The 20,572-nt window shown below is 41.1% G+C and overlaps 1 protein-coding gene across 4 annotated transcripts in view; it reads right to left on the reverse strand.

Moving 5' to 3' along the window:
* The window catches only part of NCAPD3 (non-SMC condensin II complex subunit D3), a 47,738-nt gene that overhangs the window by 14,998 nt on the left and 12,168 nt on the right, over window positions 1-20,572 (reverse strand). For all 4 annotated transcript variants that reach the window (XM_073321169.1, XM_073321168.1, XM_073321171.1 and 1 more), the window contains 17 exons: window positions 19,854-19,987; window positions 18,776-18,848; window positions 17,881-18,006; window positions 17,434-17,686; window positions 16,853-16,915; window positions 16,581-16,664; window positions 11,048-11,121; window positions 10,043-10,177; window positions 9,071-9,291; window positions 7,178-7,369; window positions 6,726-6,823; window positions 6,486-6,601; window positions 4,987-5,094; window positions 2,989-3,103; window positions 2,789-2,896; window positions 1,498-1,736; window positions 686-765 (listed from right to left, as the gene is read on the reverse strand). In XM_073321169.1, coding sequence (XP_073177270.1) covers window positions 686-765; window positions 1,498-1,736; window positions 2,789-2,896; window positions 2,989-3,103; window positions 4,987-5,094; window positions 6,486-6,601; window positions 6,726-6,823; window positions 7,178-7,369; window positions 9,071-9,291; window positions 10,043-10,177; window positions 11,048-11,121; window positions 16,581-16,664; window positions 16,853-16,915; window positions 17,434-17,686; window positions 17,881-18,006; window positions 18,776-18,848; window positions 19,854-19,987 — 2,219 coding nt within the window. The remainder of the gene's footprint in view (window positions 1-685; window positions 766-1,497; window positions 1,737-2,788; window positions 2,897-2,988; window positions 3,104-4,986; window positions 5,095-6,485; window positions 6,602-6,725; window positions 6,824-7,177; window positions 7,370-9,070; window positions 9,292-10,042; window positions 10,178-11,047; window positions 11,122-16,580; window positions 16,665-16,852; window positions 16,916-17,433; window positions 17,687-17,880; window positions 18,007-18,775; window positions 18,849-19,853; window positions 19,988-20,572) is intronic.

The raw sequence follows: 20,572 nt of genomic DNA on the forward strand, positions 1-20,572 counted from the left end.
GCCTGTGTGCTGGCTGAATTCTTCCTCTCAGCAGCTCCTTCCAGCAGCTCCTCCTTGACCGGGCCTGGAACCTACTTTTGAGTCACCCACTCAGTCAACTCAGTCTATTGATCCACCCCAAGTGGGCCTAATAACTCCAAACACCAGGCAACACTGACTTGGGAAAGAGGGGAGTCTTGCCCTGCCTATTCTATAAAGCAGACTTGGGGCTTTAAATGAACAATGATCTGGAATGGCCCTACATCCTCCCTCTCCTAGACACTAACTGCTTCCCTAAACCCTCTTCCTTGCTCCCAATGACTACTTCCATTATTTTCATGGCCCGCATCTGCTTTCCCTGGACACATGGAAAGAGTAACTGGCCTCTCCAGTCATGCCCTCTGACCTAGAGGCCAGTACCCAGTTCCATGCACACATGAAAGAGGGAACAGATCGTATCGCTCACTGTTCTCCCTCCTGCCACTCTTGTACTTTCAGATCAGGTCAGGCTCGGAGTGAAGTTTCCCACTCCTCCATTCCCGCTTTCAAAATTTTATTAGGGCATAACTAGGGAGAAAGTGGGCAGGGATTAGAGAGCACATGATCTTTCTCATGGAGATTTCTCTGTTACATTCAGAATTAACAGCTGGGATGTGAGATTCAGTTTGCTTTGCTATCCGGATAGTTTATGGAACTGGTATCCTACCTTGCAATATCTGGGTTGGGATCCACCAGAGAACTGACAAATCTGAAGAACAGGGACTCCTTCCACTTCACAAACTCCTCCTACAGGAAAGAAGTAGACAGTGAACCATCAGCATGAACCAGGAATGAATGACCCTATTTGATTTTTCAGCTTGCACCCAGATACACCCTCTGGGTCATATCATAAGGCACACAAAATAAAGCTCAAGATTCCTTAATTCTGAAAATAGTACATTTATTTAAATGCCATAGCAGCAAGTGTCCTGATTTACCATTAAATGTTCGCAGAACAAGGGAAGAGAGAGAAAATCTGAACTCCAATGCTGAGGTGCCAAAAAGGCATTCCTTTACATTGTTCTCATGAATTAACACATTGGTAGTCTGCCTACCTAGGATACATTATTAAACCGGGGGTATCAATATCTTCTGCCTCTCACATATTGATGTCCACACCATAACTGATAGATCACCAGAGAAGGTTAGTGTCCTGCTTCCGCTTGGTGGACACCTGTTACACCCATCTACTGGGGGTGAAATTGCAGATTCAAGAAAAAACATGATAGACAAACCTTGAACTAAAATCATTTGGATAGCCTGCTGAACTACCATGCTGGAAGTCTATTTATTCACCCTAGTTAACGAACTATGGCAGTAACAGTTTACTGTTAAGGGCATCTTAAAGTGTGAGGAGATTGAAAGGGTATTTTAGGGTCAATCTGAAAGCAGCGTATCCATTGTGCAGGTTGCTAACATTCTGTATGATGGAGGCTGTTGGAATGGAGTAGTGAGAACTAGCCTAAGCCCGCTAGTCACCTGAAGAAGGTTGGTAAGCAAGATCAGTGTCTGCTTGCGGATGAAGGGCTTCGGGTCCTTCAGGCACATGGAGATGTTGGGAATGTACCTGTCCACCATGGTGGTGTAGCGGATACACAGGTCACACATAACTATGACAACGTTATTGCGAATGGCCACATCCTCAGATACCTCTAGCTCACGAGCTAGGGCTGCGACACATTTCTTTGCTAGATCCTCATGCTGCAGACACAGCTTACCTGTCACATAGAGAGGAAAGAATTGGGGCTATGAATGTTACAGTTCCTCACCTCCTCAGGGCTATCTTTCCACCTCCTCTTGGTGGCATACAAGTCAAAACACATGGACAGAAAAATAAGACCAAGGAGAAATGAAAGCAGAAAATAGCGAGAGCAAGAAGTAAACAAGGGAATAAAAGCAAGGAAGTCTTAGCGGAGACTGTATAAGAAACCCACAACCCACCTCAAGGGAAATGTAATCAAGGAGGAGGATTGTCACATCCCTCTTCTGAGAAAACATGAGGCCTATATCATGGATCTAGTAACCCCATTTCCTCTTTTCCAAAGGGCCATAGGGAGCTCAGAGTGCAGCCTAATGTCCTATGCATAACAAGAAAAGAGCCACCCCAATAACATTACTAGGAAGCCTTTAAAAATAACACTAATATTTTGCACCTCTAAATGTTTCTAAGCTCTTTAAGAACAAAGGATTAAGCGTCATGAGGCGCATAAGTGAGGAAGCAATAGTACTCCCACACTAGAGAAGTGATATGTCCACAATCACACAGGAAGTATAAAGCAGAGCTTATATAGGAGACAAATATTCCTCATATAGGAGACAAATATTCTACCCGGCCTTTAACACAAAGGCTCTGGCTCATCATTCGTATAAGTCAAACATATAAACTGTTGTCAGACAGCTTTTCTAACACAGCCTGCTCTGGAAAGCATTGAATTCCCTCCATCCCCCTGTTGAGCCTCTTGTGCATCACATAGTTCCATAATCAGATGCCACCAAGCTGGTGCAAGTCTGCAGGGTTCTTCAGGTCCCGCTAACTGTGCTACTCACTGGTTAGATATGGTAAAGCTACATATTTTTATTGGTGTGTGCACATAGTCACTGCAGGGAGTTATCTGAAAGCTTGGAGCTGTATCACTATAAACACTGAATACAGTTCATCTCTGTGTCTAAGCTCATGCAGAACAGCTGTAGCAATTGTAACCAGGGAAGAGAGAAAAGGGTAGGAATCAGTGGTACATAGCATCTATTCCCATGACAGGGCAGCTCTTACCTAGTGTAATGAACGCATGGGCTCTGACCACTGAGGGCATAGCAGATCCTCTGATTTGGGACAGTGGCTGAGAAACTGGGAGTTCCTCACCATCTGGAGGACTAGACACTGGGAAACAACAGACCAAAAATTAAAATACCCTCAAAACCAGAGAGTTTTAGTTCCTAAATGCAAATTTAAGAGTAAAGGGAGGGCCTCACATTGATCTACATTGACAGGACAAGCCAGAATAGACTGAATCAAAAGAAAGATGCGTTTCTCCACTTTGGCTGGACATAACTGTGCAGTCTCACCCAAGGTGAAGAGATGTCTCACCTAAAGAGAAAAGCAACACTGTCAAAAGAGAACAGCAGGGCTGACAATTAAATCAACAAGCTTCCACGTTACCCAAGTCAGCCAGCGTTTCAACGGTGCTACAGCTTCCAAAAGAGCTTAAAATTCCCTCTGCCCTTTAAAAGGGAAGGCATCACCTGTGTATGAGGCTCAGTTAGATCTAATTCGTTATTGTCTAACTGCAAAAAGAAAAGGAGTACTTGTGGCACCTTAGAAACTAACAAATTTATTTGAGCATAAGCTTTCGTGAGCTACAGTTCACTGCATCTGATGCTGTAGCTCACAAAAGCTTATGCTCAAATAAATTTGTTAGTTTCTAAGGTGCCACAAGTACTCCTTTTCTTTTTGCAAATACAGACTAACATGGCTGCTACTCTGAAACCTGTCTAACTACAGAGAGCCAAGTTCCTTTAGATCTGTCCTTACTACATGGTGAATTTCAGTGGTGACATGTACTATTGACAAGTTGCAAACGGGAAATTAAATTACTATTTTTCCCAAAAAAACAAAAATGAAGGCAATAACATGATGCATTTTGCATTAGTACAATCACTGCAGCTCCCCCAGAACTCTTGAAATCAAGTCTATTCTGTAGCTTTCTGGCACATCACTCAAAATTTCCATTAGGAATGATATCCAGTCACTCACACACAAAAGTCTATAGACATGTACTCGGAGAAATATCACAGGGATTTAGTATTTTCCCCTACAACTGTAAACTAATGATGTTTTCCCCTCTCTAGAAACCTCAAGATTTGAGAAAGTAAGAGTGGCAAGGAGCTATGCTTCTTCAGCCTCCAATGGATGCAAATAATGACTAGATCCCTTTCAGAATGGGCTGCTCTACAAGAGAATATGTGAAAATGAGAATTTTTTACTCAAAGCAGCTCTCTGTGTATTAAAGTCAGATCTGCTGACTTGAGTTGAAAGAGCTTTTACTACTTCTAACTACTGCCACTCCTGCCAAACCAGCACAACACTGGGAGAATGAAGTGGATTCTGTTCTGGATTGTGCATCAACAGGATACTCAATCATATTCCAGTTGAAAGGATCATCCGTGCGACCCCACTTTGCCTTCAAATTAAGAGCTCAGCTACATTTCTGTATCCCAAGTGAAAGTAATAAAGCTGCACAGATCTAACGGACGTTATAATTTTAAGAGAATGGGGTTGCACAGGGTCTAAACGAGGGCAACCTTTTGTCTACAGAATGCTTTACTGTGGTGGCAATATGTGAATCAGAAGGAACCTATTTTTACGTTCAATCCATGGACTTGAAATTTGCTGACAAATTCCCATAAAAGCAGCACATCTGATGTAGAGCCACTGAGATTAAAGAAAAGGTCATCGCACTGATCACATTTGGAGTGTTGTCTTCATTACCATAAGGGCTGGAAAGAGGTTTATTTATTTATTTATTTTTGTAGTTTAAGGAAAGGCTAGATTCTGTAGAAGTTGATAGCCTGGGCTGTCCCACTCATCAAGGAAAGCTTTCCACTTGCAGTCTACTTTCCAAGCCCTACTTCTTATTGTGTGTAACACCGTGTCAAATTTGTGGTGACTAGCCTGGGCCTGTTGTTCTCTAGGACTCACAGGAGAACAAAGTATTGCATCTCATGAACTATTCCAGTGAATATTTTAAAAACAAATATATAATTCTAATTTATGTTTATGTCCATAATAAATATCAGAAAAGCAAGCTAAAGGCCAAAAAACAACCCCCACAACAAAAAAATCCTGTATCAATGTACAAGGCAGAGTACTCCAGAGAATACTGCTCAGCTGGACAACCATGGAATCATCATTTTAAAGAGGGAACAAATGAATTCTTTGATCAATCAGTACAGAAAGGATACCAAGCTTACCAAGAGGTCTTCTTGCAGCTGCTCTGCTCCATCCTCTTTGAGGACTATACTGGAGATGTAGCACTCACAGACAGATACTAGATCTCCACATACCTGGTTGAGCAGCTTCTGTTTCAAGATGAAGGCAAGTCAATGCAGTGCTCGTTAAAGAAATGCATCATGGGTAAAGCATCCTCCATGCATTAGTCCTGAAGTGGTAAATGAAAACCTTTTTCTCGAATCTGAAATGAATACTCTCTCTCAGCGCCCTCACACTAAGCAGTTTCTCTACGGCTAAAAACTTGTCCCAGTCTTTGTTTAGCAATCTAGCTGCAGGAATCAGCTGCAAACAAAATATGGGTAAAATCTACAAAAGAACATCTGATCTGAACAGTTATTTTCCTCTTTAGGTTTTAACTTTAAATGCAGGAGTTGTTGGTATCTAAGTAGAAAGGGCCAATTGTCTTCATTTGGCACTGCTTTATGAACCTTACACTCTCCCAATGATAGAAACAGAAGAACCCGCTTTAGCACATTGGTATAGGAATTTACTAAACAGCATCTCAGCAAAGCACAGTGGTTCCTACAGCAGCTAGTGTGGTTACTGCATTTTTTTAAGCTATTTACATAGCTACCCATGGTAGGTATCTAAGACACCATTATGAGGTAGATGCGATTAATGTTGGGAAAGAAAATTAATCCATATGTAGGAAGAGTCTAATATTGAGGGAAAAACTCATGCCAATTTAGCCCCCCCCCCCCTTTTTTTTTTTTTTTTTTAAAAACAACACTGCTTAGGGTGAGCTCCAGAGCTTAGCTACTGAAGATAGCCAACTTCCCAGCTACTGAGACAGAGCAGACAGATGGGGCATAAAAGGAAGGGAAACCAGGTGGCAAAATTAAAAGGGATGCAGAATTCTCCACCAGTAAGTTAGAATCTCCCTAGCTTTCTTTTATAATGAGGTCTGCAGAATGGGGAAAGATCTTCACACAAACCTGCTCCCCTTCCCAGTTTGCCTTGGCTTTGTCACAAGCTCTTCCATTAACATAGCCTGAGAAACACGGTCACCTACTTGCACTTGTTTGAGTCCATAGCAGGTTGGTAGTGACCAACTTAATCTATGGTGGCATACATAGAACGTGTCTGTAGCCTCAATATAAACTAGTGGAAAAGCATCCAAAACACAAAACCCTGTATCAAAATAGGCACTACTGTAGGTCCCTTAAGGAAGTGAATTCAGCGGATTTCAACTGCAAAACATTCTCTTAGGGGAAAAAAAAAGAAGCAGCAGCTCTCTCAAACCCATCCCTAACACTAGGTGCATGCCAGTGCTAGCATGATATACCAATCAAGATGGCTCAACAGAAGAGAGGTGCAATTTTCTAGAGTCAGAAGTCTCTTTCCTTTGTGCGCTGAAGAAACCAGCATTTTCAGGAGAGGAAAATGTCTCCGTCTTCGAGAGACGACCTTCTCGAGATGTGTGAAATACACTTTTAAAACAGTCTATTCGAAGCCCCACCTGTGCCTCCCCAGGGGCATCTGTGTATGCATGGCAGAGCTTCTGCAGAGCTTCAACAGCTGGGCTGATCACCTCCAGGGGACACTTAAACTCCTTCAGCCAGCACTTGATATCATCTGAAAAGAAGGTCAAACACCTAGCTGAGGTGAGTGCTCATGCTAGCTGACTATGAATAGAAAGACAAAAATACAGTGGAGCTGGGAGGCAAAGCTGAACACTGACCCACACCAAGGCACTCACCAATCAGCCTGCCCTGGGTGTTTCTGGGGAGATGCTTCGCAACGTGTCCAATTACACACAGGATGTGACCTGCGGTATTAGTGCTGGTATTTTGCTGTCTGAAAGGCCATAAAAGGGACAAATAGAAACATTAATCCAAGAAGAAAAACTGACTAGAGTCAGAAAATCCTTTCATTTGGATTATGCATGCTGAAGGCAGAACTGTCAGGGTGAATGAAAACATAATAGAGCTTGAAGGCAACTTTAAGGTACTGGATGATCGGGCTCTAGCTCAAGGCTGCAGGCCACTGCTTCTCTCCTAGACGGAAGCACTGTTAGTTTAAATTAAGCACTTTGATCTAAGCAGTCACCAAACAACACTCTACCTGTGGAGAGACAGGAAGAGGAGATCGTTTTCTTGGCCTGCCCTGCATGTCTTTTAATTGCCGAATGATTAAGATAAAGGCACACACCTGCTGACACTGTCCCAGGATTCGATTATCTTGGAGTAATCCAGCTTGGGTGAGGAACCTGCTACCTTTGCGAGCAGCATCCAGGCTGATGCAGCATGCTCTGTTTCCACATATGACATTACATTATTTATGAAAGCGGAGGAGAATTTCTCCTTCTGGGACCATACGTAAAAAGCTTTGTTTAAATAACGGCTGCAAGGAAGACAGAAAGGAGAAAAGAGCTAAGCATGCCACAGACAAAACAGCTCATCTCTGAATCTATACTAAGGGCCAGCAGTTTTAGCCAGGCCACCCTTCATGCAGCAGGCAACACAATGAAGCTGGTGACATTGCCGTCTGGTGGTTATTTATGTAAAAAACTTTTACTTCTCATTGTTCTGAACAAATCAGGATTTCCATTCTACATTTAATCCCCAAATATTTACATCCTCTCTTCCATATTCCAGTTCATAATTCAGGTGCACACAAAGCTTCTGCCACGTAGATATGGATGTATCACTATAGATATCAGGTCACTGCTAAATTGGGCCCAATGTCTGGTATGCTTATAGCCAAGAAAACTTAACTAGAAGAATCCAGCAGGGGAAGATTTTTTGTTGGCAGTTTCTCGCCAACATCCACAAGCCAGAAGAAGATAAATTTGTTATTAAGGCACAGGACTGGGATTTATGGGTCTGGATTTACCCCCATCTCTGAGGAAGCTCCCTCTGTGTCATTAGGCAATTCACTTTACCTCTCTGGGTCAAAGTATCCTCTTTTGTCAAACAAGGACCATGATACTTGCCTTCCTCATGCTGGGGGAATTCTGAAACTCAAAGTTCATCAAGTGCTTTGAAATTCTCAGTTGGAAAGTGTTATGGATGTGCAAAGTATGATATACAAGAGCCAAAATTAGACTGGTAAAATGATTTTACAAGCCAGAAAGGCAGCACGACCGACAGATCAGTTTTCTATTTAAGATCTATTACATGCTGTTGACTAATAAACATAAGGCTGCTTTTAATCAGTGTTTTGTCCCTGTCATTTTGTGTGTCACCTCATCTCTTTTGCTACTTCCCACAGCGTTCTGCAAAAGGCAGTAAGATACTATTAGTCATAAGACAAGTAACATATTGTACACCAGAATGAAGAGAGGGGAAAAAAAAATCCCATGTACAGTGATCTCTATAAATATATAGATGGTTATTTTTCTCATCACCACACCCTCAATTAACTTTAACAGCCCAAGTTCCTAGCAATACACCAAAAGACACACCACATGTGTCATTCTCCCATTCGGACACTGGAGTTCGGAGAAAAGGAATCAAAGTTAAAACATCCAATACACAGGAGAACTGTGCTGTGCTCACCAATTGCCAGCATGGAAATAATTGGCTGCTGATTCTCAGGCCTGCCGCACCCTGCCCATTAAACTGGTAGAGCGACACAAGCAGCTCAGGAGATAACAATACCCACATTAGCACGGACGGGATCACTTAATAGTAACATGTCCTTGTTTAAATCACTTTGAGATCCCCCAGGTGAAAGATGTATCAAAAATTAATTAAGCCTCACAACATCCCTGTGCAGTAGGCATTAAATACATTTTAACTGTAAGTAAACAGAGATACACAAAGGTTGGAGTCATACAGAAAGTGAGTGGCAGAGACGGGAACAGAACACTGAACTTGTGTCCCAGTCCTCTACTCTAACCAACAGACACGCTGCTATTGTTCTACAGTGTAGTCAATAATCTCCTGACACAGGATTAGCTGGACACATTTCACGTATTTTTATAGGAGTACAAGCATTATAACAGCAATACATGCCTAGAGAAACACTGAGTTGGAAGGGGCCAACATACGAGTCCAAACTCCTCTTTATTGACTGGAATTGGCAGTACAACTGACCTACCTCAACTCCTGATTTTCTGCAGTGATGAGGGCAAGGAGATCCCAGGCCAGTGTCTGGTTTCGGTCTTCATGCATGAACTTATTATAGTGTTTAATGTGCTGCAACAAAAGCAGATCCAGGCAATCCAAGGCCTTTTCCTGCACAGAGTTCTCACTGTCCATCACAACAGGGACCACACCTGTTAACCAGGCCTTCTGTATCATAACATTATTGTGTTGAGTCTAAAGAGAAAAAAATTCCATACTAGAAATACTTTGAAGCCAGTAATTCAGATTCTACGCATTCAGATGCTATGGTGGGATTAATGAGAGCCTGGACAATTTTAGTTTCCAAGGTACTGATGAAGCAGTATTGAAGTCTTACAGTGTTTGGGACCAGTAGCCTTAAATTTCTAAATCACCATGCAATTGCTGAATATTATATTCATGCTCAAGATATCAGTTATTCCTACTGATCTGAGGTTTGTAATATTTATTTTCTAAAACTAAAATCAGTCTCACACAGTGTCCCAGGAAAGCACTACAACAGGTCACTTAAAACGAACGGTAGTGAGCTGTGCCTAAAAACACTTGTGCTCTTATCCTCCTTTGCTAACCTTTTGTAAATAAACATCAAAGCAGGAAAAATCTTTCAATGACACAATCTGCATACTGCAATCTCAGTACAATGATTCAGAGTTTTTTTTTTCTGACCAGGTGAACAACAAATGTACCAATTTGCTACCGGAGAGCTGTATGAGAGCCAGAAAGAGATGTGTATAACAATAGGAAATGTCAATGTTATTCACAACTATGTGTAAGAGTAAGATAGGTCTTTCATGTCAAAGGCAACAAAGTTAAATCAATATAAAGAAATTCAGTGGAGAAATAAGTGGATAGTAATTTATGTGGTCTTTTCCCTCTTTTTTCCCCCCCTTTAAATAAAATTATACTCTGCCAGTCTTGGTAAATATTGTGCGCTCTTTCCCCTCACCATAAGGAGCTCTGTAATAGACTGTAGTGCCTGCTTCCGTACGGAGACGGCAGGGTCCCGGCAGCGATCTTGAAGAGTGGACAAGTCTTCTGGGGTACATGGGATCACGTTGTGCTTCAAGATACTCGTGAAGACCTAGAAATCAAACACCGTGACAACACTGATAGGAATACAATGGGTGCACATTTGGCTGCCAATGAAAAATCCAATCCACTTCCTATTGATTTCAATGGGAGAAGAACTGGTCCCAACGACGGTAAATCTCAAGACTTAGAGATACACTGGGGGACACAAAAACTGAAAGTGAACAGGCTTTGTAACAGCACTTAGGTAAAGTTAGCTTCACCTTTCCCTCTGTACAGTTACAGTCAGTTTCCCTTTGCATTTGTGTGGGTCATCACACAGTAACAAGGAAAAGGAAAACAAACATTCTATAGACCCAAAACGGTATATTTGTACAAACATAAATCAACCAGGAGGAGAACTGTAGGGCAAGGATTATATGCCTATTTTAACTTTTTTTTTTTTTTTTTTTTAAACTGACTAGATTTCAAGAGGACAGTCTCTTTTTTCCAAGACCAACTGCCTCTTATTCTATGATTTTTTTTTTTTTAAAACTAAAGCAGCACACTCCAAAATCGAGGCTGGATAAAATCCAGTTCCTTTGTAAATGAGTTCCTGAATTCTTGAGTAACTACCCAATGAACATGCCTCAATTTATATACGGAAGTTGCTTACTGACATTTGAAAAGAAGCCCTATTTCTAAAGTGAACTTCAACGAGAGTACTGGTAGAATTCGTTGTGCTTGCATTATTCACTCATCAATTAACAGGAACAAGTGGAGAAGGCATTTTGAAAGACCTGCCTATATGCTGCAGGAGCAGCAAAATGAGGCCATGATTCTTCAGTGAGCTCCATGTGGGCAGATCACTCCATGAATTCATTGCAGAATGTTAGCCTACATGTTTATATTAATAGCACACAGTGCTCAGTAGAGAATATACCTGGAGTGCAGACTTCCTGACATTTGTCTTCTCATCCCCTGCTCTCAGTCTCAGCATACCCATAATCTCCTTCCCTGTCCAGGGAAAGCATGGAAAAAGAATCATGAGATCCAACACAGGTAGAGACTGCAGCACCACCAGGAGATACTGATAGGGCAAGCAGCACATCATGACAAGGTAGAGCACAGCTCCGCACTCTGTTGATCATCAATTGTTGACAGGAAAAGAAAAACCACACAGTATCTGGCAGGTAAACGAAAAAAAAAACACCTGATTTTCAAATATTTTATTTGTAATTTTAAGTATATTTGTATTGCTTTTATATTTTAGGTAAAATCCTGAAAGGAGAGTTATGTACATAAGAATGGCTATACTGGGTCAGATCAATGGTCCATCTAGCCCAATATTCTGTGTCTGACAGTGGTCAATGCCAGATGAATAGTGCCAATGAATAGAGCAGGACAATTTCAAGAGATCCATCCCCTGCCACGTCCAGTCCCAGCTTCTGGCAGTTGGAAGTTTAGGGACATCCGGCGCATGGGTTGCATCCATGACCATCTTGGCTAATTGCCATTGACGGGCCTATCCTCCATGAACTTATCTAATTCTTTTTTGAACCAAGTTATACTTATCCATGATTACTCCAAGGTCTCTTTCTTGTGTGCTAAAGGCTAATTTAGAAACTATCATTTTGTCTGTATAGTTGGGATTATTTTTTCCAACGTCCATTACTTTGCACTTACCAAACACTGAATTTCATCTGCCATTTTGTTACCCAGCCACCCAATTTTGTGAGATCCCTTCGTAACTCTTCGCAGTCAGCTTTGAACTTAACTATCGCACCATTTACAAACTTTGCCATCTCACTCTTTACCACTTTCCCCAGATTACAGTATTTATGAACACTTTGAACAGCACTGGTCCCAGGACAGATCCCTTGGGCATGCTGCTATTTACCTCTCTCCATTGTGAAAATTGACCACATATTCTTATCGTTGTTTCCTATCTTTCAACCAGTTACTAATCCATGAGAGGACTTTCCCTCATATCCCTTGATTACTTACTTTACTTAAGAGCCTTTGGTGAGAGACCTTGTCAAAGGCTTTCTGAAAATGCAAGTATACTATATTGACTGGATCACCTCTTGTCCACACACTTGTTGACTCCCTTAAAGAAGTCTAATAGATTGGTGAGGCATGATTTCCTTTTTAAAAAGCTGTCTTGACTCTTCCCCAACATATCATGTTAATCTGCGTGCCTGACAATTCTGTTCTTCATTATTAGTTTCAACCGATTTTCCTGGAACTGAAGTTAGGCTTACTGGACTGTAATTGCCAGCATCACCTCTGAAACCTTTTTAAAAAATAGGTGTTACATAAGCTATCCTACAATCAACCAGTACAAAGGCTGACTTAAGCGACAGGTTACATACCACAATTGGTAGTTCTGCAATTTCATATTTGAGTTCCTTTAGAACATTTGGGGGATACCATCTGGTCCTAGTGACTTACTGCTGTTTAATTTATCAATTTGTTCCAAAACCTCTTTTATTGACACCTCGGTCTGGGACAGTTCCTCAGATCTGTCACCTAAAAAGAATGACTCAGATGTGGGGAATCTCCCCTCCATCCCCTCTAATATCCTGGGACCAACATGGCTACACCAACAATTTTTAAAGGAACCTTTTTGCCTCTAACCACCTCTTTCACTCTGCTAATTAGCCATGCTGGCATTTTTTTAGTCCTATTGTTCTTTTTCTTATTTGGGGCGTACAGTTAGTTTGAGCCTCTATTATGGTGTTTTTAAATAGCCTCCTTGCAGCTGGCAGGCATTTTACCCTGGTGACTGTTCCTTTTAACTAGCTCTCTCATGTCTGCATAGTTCCCCTTTTTTAAGCTAAATGCTACTGTGGTGGATTTCCTTGGTATTTTCCCCCTGTACAAGTATACTACATTTCTATTACCAAGTGGTTCAGCTATAGTCATCTCTTGGACCAGATCCTGCATTCCACTTAGGACTAAAGCAAGAATGGTCTTTTCCTTGTGGGTTCCAGGACAAGTTGAGCCAAGAAGCAGTCATTTAATAGGTCTAGAAATTTTATCTCTGCATCCTTCCCTGAGGCAACACATCCCCAGGCAAGATGGGCGTCGTTGAAATCCCGCATTATTATTGCCTTTTCTGCTTCTGTAGCGTCTCTAAAACGTACTAAATGTTTTAGAAAATAAAATAAAAATAAAGGGAATGTGTAATTTTTGACCAATTGTTTTTCTTTATAAAGGGGCCTCGGATCATTTTTAACCTTAAAAGTCTTATCAAATTAACACTGTGCAAAACTCTCAAGAAAGTCTGTATGATGGTAACTCTGCTGTTTGTGGGATAGAGATTTGGGTAGTGGCACATGAGAAAACTACTCGGAAATAATCTAAGATGGGTTACAAGCCTCACACACTAGAATTTCAGTATGCTTTACAAACATGAGTGAATTAAACCTCACAACCCCTTGTGATGAAGGAAGTATTAATACATCTATTTTGCAGATGGGGAACTTATGGCATAGAGGGGTCAAGTGACTTTCATGAAGTCACAAAGTCAGTGGCAGAGCAAAAATAGAATCCGAGAGTCCTGATGGAAGCAGAACACCACTTCCGTTCCCTATACATGGAAATTAGGCCTAAAGCTTTATTTTCCTTGCAAATACTGAAACAAACTTTTATACATGATTAGGGGAAATTATATAGTCTACCAGCGAGTTTATTAACCGGTAGATGTAACTAGGCTCTTATATTGTCAGTTATCACCCTTGACACCCAGAATAATCAGCATTCTAGCACTAAAACTGGTTGTTCTGGTGAACTAGTTTCAATCCTGCTGTTATCTTTCAGAGCTCCTATAGTGGAATTTCCTACATGTTCATCTTCTTCCAAGTATACTTTGCAAAGTCTCAGCGTAAAACGATTCCCCAATAAAACACTGTTTCTATAATACATGTCCAGCTTGGAGCACTGCGCTTCTGTGTTCTGGTCAGTAAAACCCTGATCCAAAGACCTCTGAAGTCAATGGGAATCATTACACTGTCTTTAATGGACTTTGGCTTGGGACCTAAATGCCTTTTTAATGGGCAGCTATTCTCTCCACTTGACTTCAGCTGCTAGATGGCTTGATAGTGTCAGATCCTTTTACAGGAACAGAGATATACTGCCTTAATTAGTAGCAACAAGTTTTCTGGGGAGGTCAGTCCATGACAAACTAAACTATTGCAGGGGGAACCAACTGGCTAAGATAATCATGCTCTTGCCAACTGGCACTGACTGAGCATTTCAGCATAATGGACAGGAACAATACCAAGGTGACCTTCAGCAGGCGGAGAAGGACTATAAAGGGAATGAACATAATGTAGTACACAATAGGTACGACAGGCTCTGTAATGTGCATTAACCCTATTGTATTCCTGGGGGAATTCTGCACCGGAAAATTCTGCACCAAAAAATTAAAAAATCTGTGCACAGTATTTTAAAATTCTGCAAAATTCTGCATATTTTGTTGGTCATATGGTTTCAATTATTTTGGTAATTTAGTTAAACTACAATACAATGGATGAAGATTTGGAGTGGGGAGCACTGGAGGAAATCGCCAAACTCCCTTTCCTAATAGTAATGTAGCAAGGTTTGACCCTTTATTTCTAGTTATTAGTCAACAAATATATGTAGCCATATGCTCAAGGTTACATCATAGACAACTGAAGAACAAGTAGGCGCTGGGGAATCAAACACACAATTTGTATTGGCTACTGACCATCTCCAGAAAGGTCAGTAGCAAACAGTTCATGGAGCACATTCCGATAGGAAATTTTTTCAGTCCAAAAATTTAGACCAGTTTTAATTACTAAAGCACCATAAGCATTTATGAGGCCATACTGTCCTTTACACCACTCTGGCAATGTAAAGGAGCCTTAAGACTTTTACACCTGTTTTATACTCCTGGGGGAGTTTACTAGAACAATGGAAACAATTCACTAAGCAGGCAGGATGCTACATTCTGCTCTGCCTGAGAGAACAGAGCCTGCCCCACGCCTAGCTCCTCAGAAACACCCCAAAGCTCTGCCCCTCCATGCCAAGTGTGCTGTAATAGCGAGCGAAAGGGACAGTTTCTCTCTCTCTCACGCATGACTGCCCAACCCTTCCTAACCCCTGGCGGTGATTTACGTCTCAACCAGCTGCTCCAGGCGCCCGAATCAACCTGCCTGCGCTGCTGGGGAGGGGCGCATGACCACTCTTGCGGCTTCCCTTTGCTTCCCCTTCAGAAGTCATTTTTCTGCAGAGAAGCCAAGAAATTTGCAGGGGACATGAATTTTGCACACATGTAGTGATGCAGAATTCCCCCAGGAGTAGCCCCACTGGGCCAACACTGCCATTCTTTTGTCTCTTCTAAACATGGGGTTGATCACATTTTGAATACATTGTTTACCATTTCTTTTCTTTCTAAAATATTTAAACTGTTTGGTCCTCATGTAAGTAAGAAATTAGCATAGGCTTGAGTCAAGTATAATGCAGCCAGACAACTCTGCTAATGCACCTCAACTCTGGCTCACATGTCCCTGGTGTTCCAACTATCCTATCAAGCACAGCCAGCCCATTGCACTGAGTTATTGTTATTAATTTGTTTTATTAAGTGCCACACTCCTTACTCCATGGAGCCTACAACCTAAATAGAGAACACATCATACACTGAGTGGCCTAGAAGGCATTTCTATCTGAGAGAGTAGATCTTATAAGAATATCATATGTCTTACTGAGTGGATTCTTATTGGTTTTAAGGAAGGATTTTAATACAGAAGATAGGAGCCTGTCACACTGAGATACGGAGGGAGTTCCTGTGTAGGGAGCAGCATGCGACAAGTAACGAAGACATACATGAGGGACACAAGGGGAATAGTGAAGTGGGATTAGCAGCAGTACAAAGGGAGTGGTGGTAGTGGGAGTAGTAAATAGAAGAGCAAAGATGTAGGTACAGCTGTGCAGTTCCCAAAAGCTCAGGACAAGATGCCAATACCTGATGCTGCAGAAAAGTGAATTCTAATCCCACATAATGCACCTAGTAAGTGGTGCAATATTTATGTGGGGAAAATATATTTGTTCCTTGTGCTCTGAAGCAAGAGATTTTATTAATATTATTACAAGCAATGGAGCTACAAGTGTTATCATCCACATAATTTACTCCTTCCAAAAGAGATGGTAATTAATGTGCTTTTTGACAAGTGCTTCTGCCACATCAGTAGAAATGAACATCAATAGGTCAAGATTAAATACACTTTCCAGAGTGGTTCTTCCAGACTTAAATGGAAATGGAATTTCTTTAAAACTGAAAATTCTAACCCTCCCCTCATTACATATAAGCGGAACCTAAAATCGCTACGGAAAGATCTGTTTACTTATATAGAAAACTAAATGCTGAATACACATAAGAGGCTCTGATTGCTGTTAGACACTGCCAAAACCTAATATCAGCTGAAAAGACAAATGTGATTTTGACGTACCATCGAACACAGTGGTATCACCATCCCTGGTCAATTCAATGGTCTTGAAAGTCGGAAGAGTCTTCAGTGGATGGTCGGAGTGAGCTAAGAGAAAAAAAAGTAAATCAAAGGATTAAGACGACAAAAAGGATATGTTCTCTGCACAGGGTGGCGCATCACTAAATGGAGAATGTGATGTACCCACCCCGAGATTTCATATATCAAAATTATTTCTCTGTAGAAAACATAAGGCATGTGGAGGAAAAACAAACATTTTTAAGAGAAGACTTTACCTTCTGTGTGGGTTACCAAACTCTCAGGGTAGTTGTTTGTGTCTAAAAGTATATGACCAGAAGCTGCAGAAAGAAGAAGAAAAAAAAAAAAATCAAACAAGATAATTCCATTCAGGATTCTTCTTCTTTCCAAAAATAATCAGGCAGGTAATCTAAGAATAGGAGACTGCATATGCATTACTGGAGCATGCCATCTGGCTTTTTAATCACACTATGGGAAGTTTAGCATGCTAAACATGACAGATTTAAACTTCCCAGACACTAAAGGTTTCTGAAGATATAACTGTGTGTCAGGAATGAGGAATTTATTTTTTAAATGAGTCATTAAGTAGTTTGTAAATGTCTTTCAAAGTCATCACACAGCAGAGTCTATTTAAACCAGTCATACTGTCAATAAAGCCTTTCTAAATATAAGTTGTAATGAGTAACAAGACGACTACCTTTTCACTTTGTCATAACACCTAAGGGACCTCTGCCCAGATTTCTAATTCCTTGACAATTAGATCTTTGATCTCCCAATAACTGTTCCCCCAAAAATTCAAGAGACATTTAGCAATACTGAATTCAGCTGCCATACTTACTGCCTTGTAATAGCTCCTGTATACTCTCCAACGTAGTGGCAGCTTTCATTTCCAGACAGTAAGCAAAACTGGATAGTGCTTTGCTGCGGACCGTAGGTGCCTTGTCTGAACAGCGGCCGAACACCATATCCTGCACCAGAAACTTGTGCTTTAGAAGCTTCTGATGATCCACAGACAAGGAGCTGTCCAGTTTCCTCTCCGGCATATCCAACAAAGCTAAGGCTACATCAAGGGCAAACACCCTGTAGGGAATCTATGGAAGTGAAGAACACCAGATTCTCTACTACGGCAGTGTTAAAGCACTGAGACATCTATCACAGCTGTAATCTAGTTGCTACCAGCCGTCAGCTATAAGAAAAATACTATTTAGTACTTATACGGCGTTTTACCTGCTCAGAATACACCTATGTCCAAAGGTCTGGTGTATTAAATAGGATATACACTTACCTTGGTATTATGTGAGTATCTATAAAGCCAAGCTATAAAATCAGCATACTCTGCACAAGGGAGCTTATTCAGCAATTGCATCAGGGCTTGTGCGGCATAGGTACGATAGTCAGCTTTATCTGGGACCTGAAATACAAGGACAAGGGAATTTGCCAAGACCAATATTCGGATGGTCTGTTATGATAGCTAAAACACATTTCAGTCCTCAGAATAAATACCAGTTTATTCAAGAGGGTAATACGGCCTAGCAGTGCAAGCACAGGACTGTTAACCAGGAATTCCAGCATTCTAAGCTTGTCTTTGCCAATGGGTCAACATATGGCCTTGGGCAACGCACAAACCCTCAAAAGCAAAGATTCCCCCTTTATAAAATGGGGATAATGCTAGCTTCCCAAGGCAACTGTGAAGACTGGAAAAACGTGATCTTGATTTAAAGGGTGATCCATGGACAGCTGGCTGGTCACAGGGCTCTTGTAATCTTCATTTTCAGGTACTAAAGTCACCCTGACAGTAACTACACATATGTTAAATGTTTCTCTATTTTTACTTGGCCACATAAGTAATTGGTTTGTCACAAGATTGAATTTTTTCGTTTAAGATGTCAGTAGAAGGTACAAGCAATTGTGAACAGTGGAGAAATGTCCATGAGAATCTCTCTGCTAAGATGCGTGCCATACTTTGACAGTTTGAAAACACTTACATGGATCTAAAGAGAGTCACTTTGTCACAAGAATCTCAGACATACTAAAATACCCAACAGAAGACCCATGGTGATAAAGTTTAAGTGGTGAAAGTTAAGGAAATAGATTCTCCACGTTCATTCATAGGCATCACATTTTATCCAAGAATAGTGCCACTGTCTTTAGATCCGAGACATAAAAAGGAGCTAACATACCTTGGCACAGATATGCTGCAGTAAGATTCGGAGCACAGGAAAGGCGACTTCCTTTAGTTCATCTACTATAGAGCTGTACAAAACAGAAACAAGCAACTTATAACAGGTTGCTATTGTAATAGGGAGCAAAAAATTAGCACAAGGTCATCTCCTACATTCAGACAGGCAGCTGTACACAGAGCTTCCTTATTCCTACTCTGACAGTTAAATATTGTTCACTGGTCTCTGTATAAACTGTGCTTTTAAAATATTCTTGTTTCTAAATGCAGGAAGAGGAAGTCAGAAATAGCAGCTGCTCCCAAAAGCAACACATTAGAAGTAGGGTACTAAAAACAAACTCCGTGCAACAGTTAGCCAGCCCCCACCCTCTTGTGACTGCTGCATAGCATAACGTTGTAAAGCTCCATACCTGGGTCAGTTCTGTTACTAAGCCCACCAGTACCCAAGTGTTTGTTTAATTGCATCTAACTGGTGAGGACTTCAATCATTTAGCTAGAGCCAAAAACTTGAGCAGCACTTGGCAAAACAGAATTAGATGTGTCCCGTCTGTCCAAAACACCTGTGTTCTCCAGTAGACAAGACAAAGGACAGCAGTAAAGGTAGGGGATGTCACAGAAAGATGGAGCGCCTATACAAGAAAGATTCCTGGAAGGAGCAGGTTTTATGAATAGGGTTGGAGGAAATAACAGGCCCTTGGCAGATGAAAGTAGAATATTGTTCCAAGTATAAGGGACAGCATAAATGAAAGCAAAAAGCTAAGAAATAGAAAGATGAGAATTGAGAATTAAGGGATAAATTCCTAACTAAAGGTCTCCTTCATCACACTCAGTTATGAACTAAAATCCTCACAATTTGCTGCAAGTCTAAAACAGGAGATCTTTGCCCTCCCATCCCAGTTTTCAACATTCAGTGTTTTTTCCCCTCAGAAGACAAGTCCTATGTTAGCTCTTCTGACAGAAATTGAAATTAATCCTCACCTATACACAACAGCTTCAGAATAAGCCTTAGTTCTTCTAATCCCTCTATTAACTAGCAATGGGGAGTAAGATTATGCTAACCAAACAACTTTGTACTTCACCTGATGAATTTTATTCCCTGATTCCTAGCACTAATAACTTGTGATGTGACAGAAAGGGCTGTATGCCTGGATCCTTCTTCCCCTTCCAGCATGAGGATGACATTGAGGAGACGATGGAAGATACGGTGCAGAGTCTGGAAGAAAAAGACACCCAGAATCAGCTGATCTTCAGCAACAAGTACAGGAGCTAGAATACCACTGTGTCTTGGTTAATAAAATAATTCAAGCAGGTTCATACGAAACTATTTTTCCCTTACAAAATCCAAACAGAATACTTTAAAAGGGAAGCTACATACACAGAGAGCATCTTTCTTATACTGGGGTTATACTTACCCTAACTGATGTCATACAAACCTGAAAAGACCTAAAAAGTTACTTTCCAGCAGGACAATCAAGTTAAAAGGGTGCATAATTTCAAGTGGAACACAATATAAGAGCAACTAATTGAAATTTAACAGCCTGTGGTGTACAGGCCGTCAGACTTCTGGCCTTAATCTCTATGAATCAGTTACAACAGAAATCCACAGAACTTGGGGAAATTCATTATTTTCCTCACAGAAAACACCTTAAATTAAACGCCTATGCTTCCTTATGCACTGATGGTTCAGAAGGTACATTTTTGGCATTCCATTGCTTGCCACACTTTAGCTGTCACACTGTTCCTATTATTCATATCGTTTGACTGAGGGGCCTGAGCAACAAAGAGATAGAAAGGAGGG

This window comes from Lepidochelys kempii, chromosome 22 (assembly GCF_965140265.1).
Source record: "Lepidochelys kempii isolate rLepKem1 chromosome 22, rLepKem1.hap2, whole genome shotgun sequence".
In the NCBI taxonomy this organism is placed as follows: Eukaryota; Metazoa; Chordata; order Testudines; family Cheloniidae; genus Lepidochelys; species Lepidochelys kempii.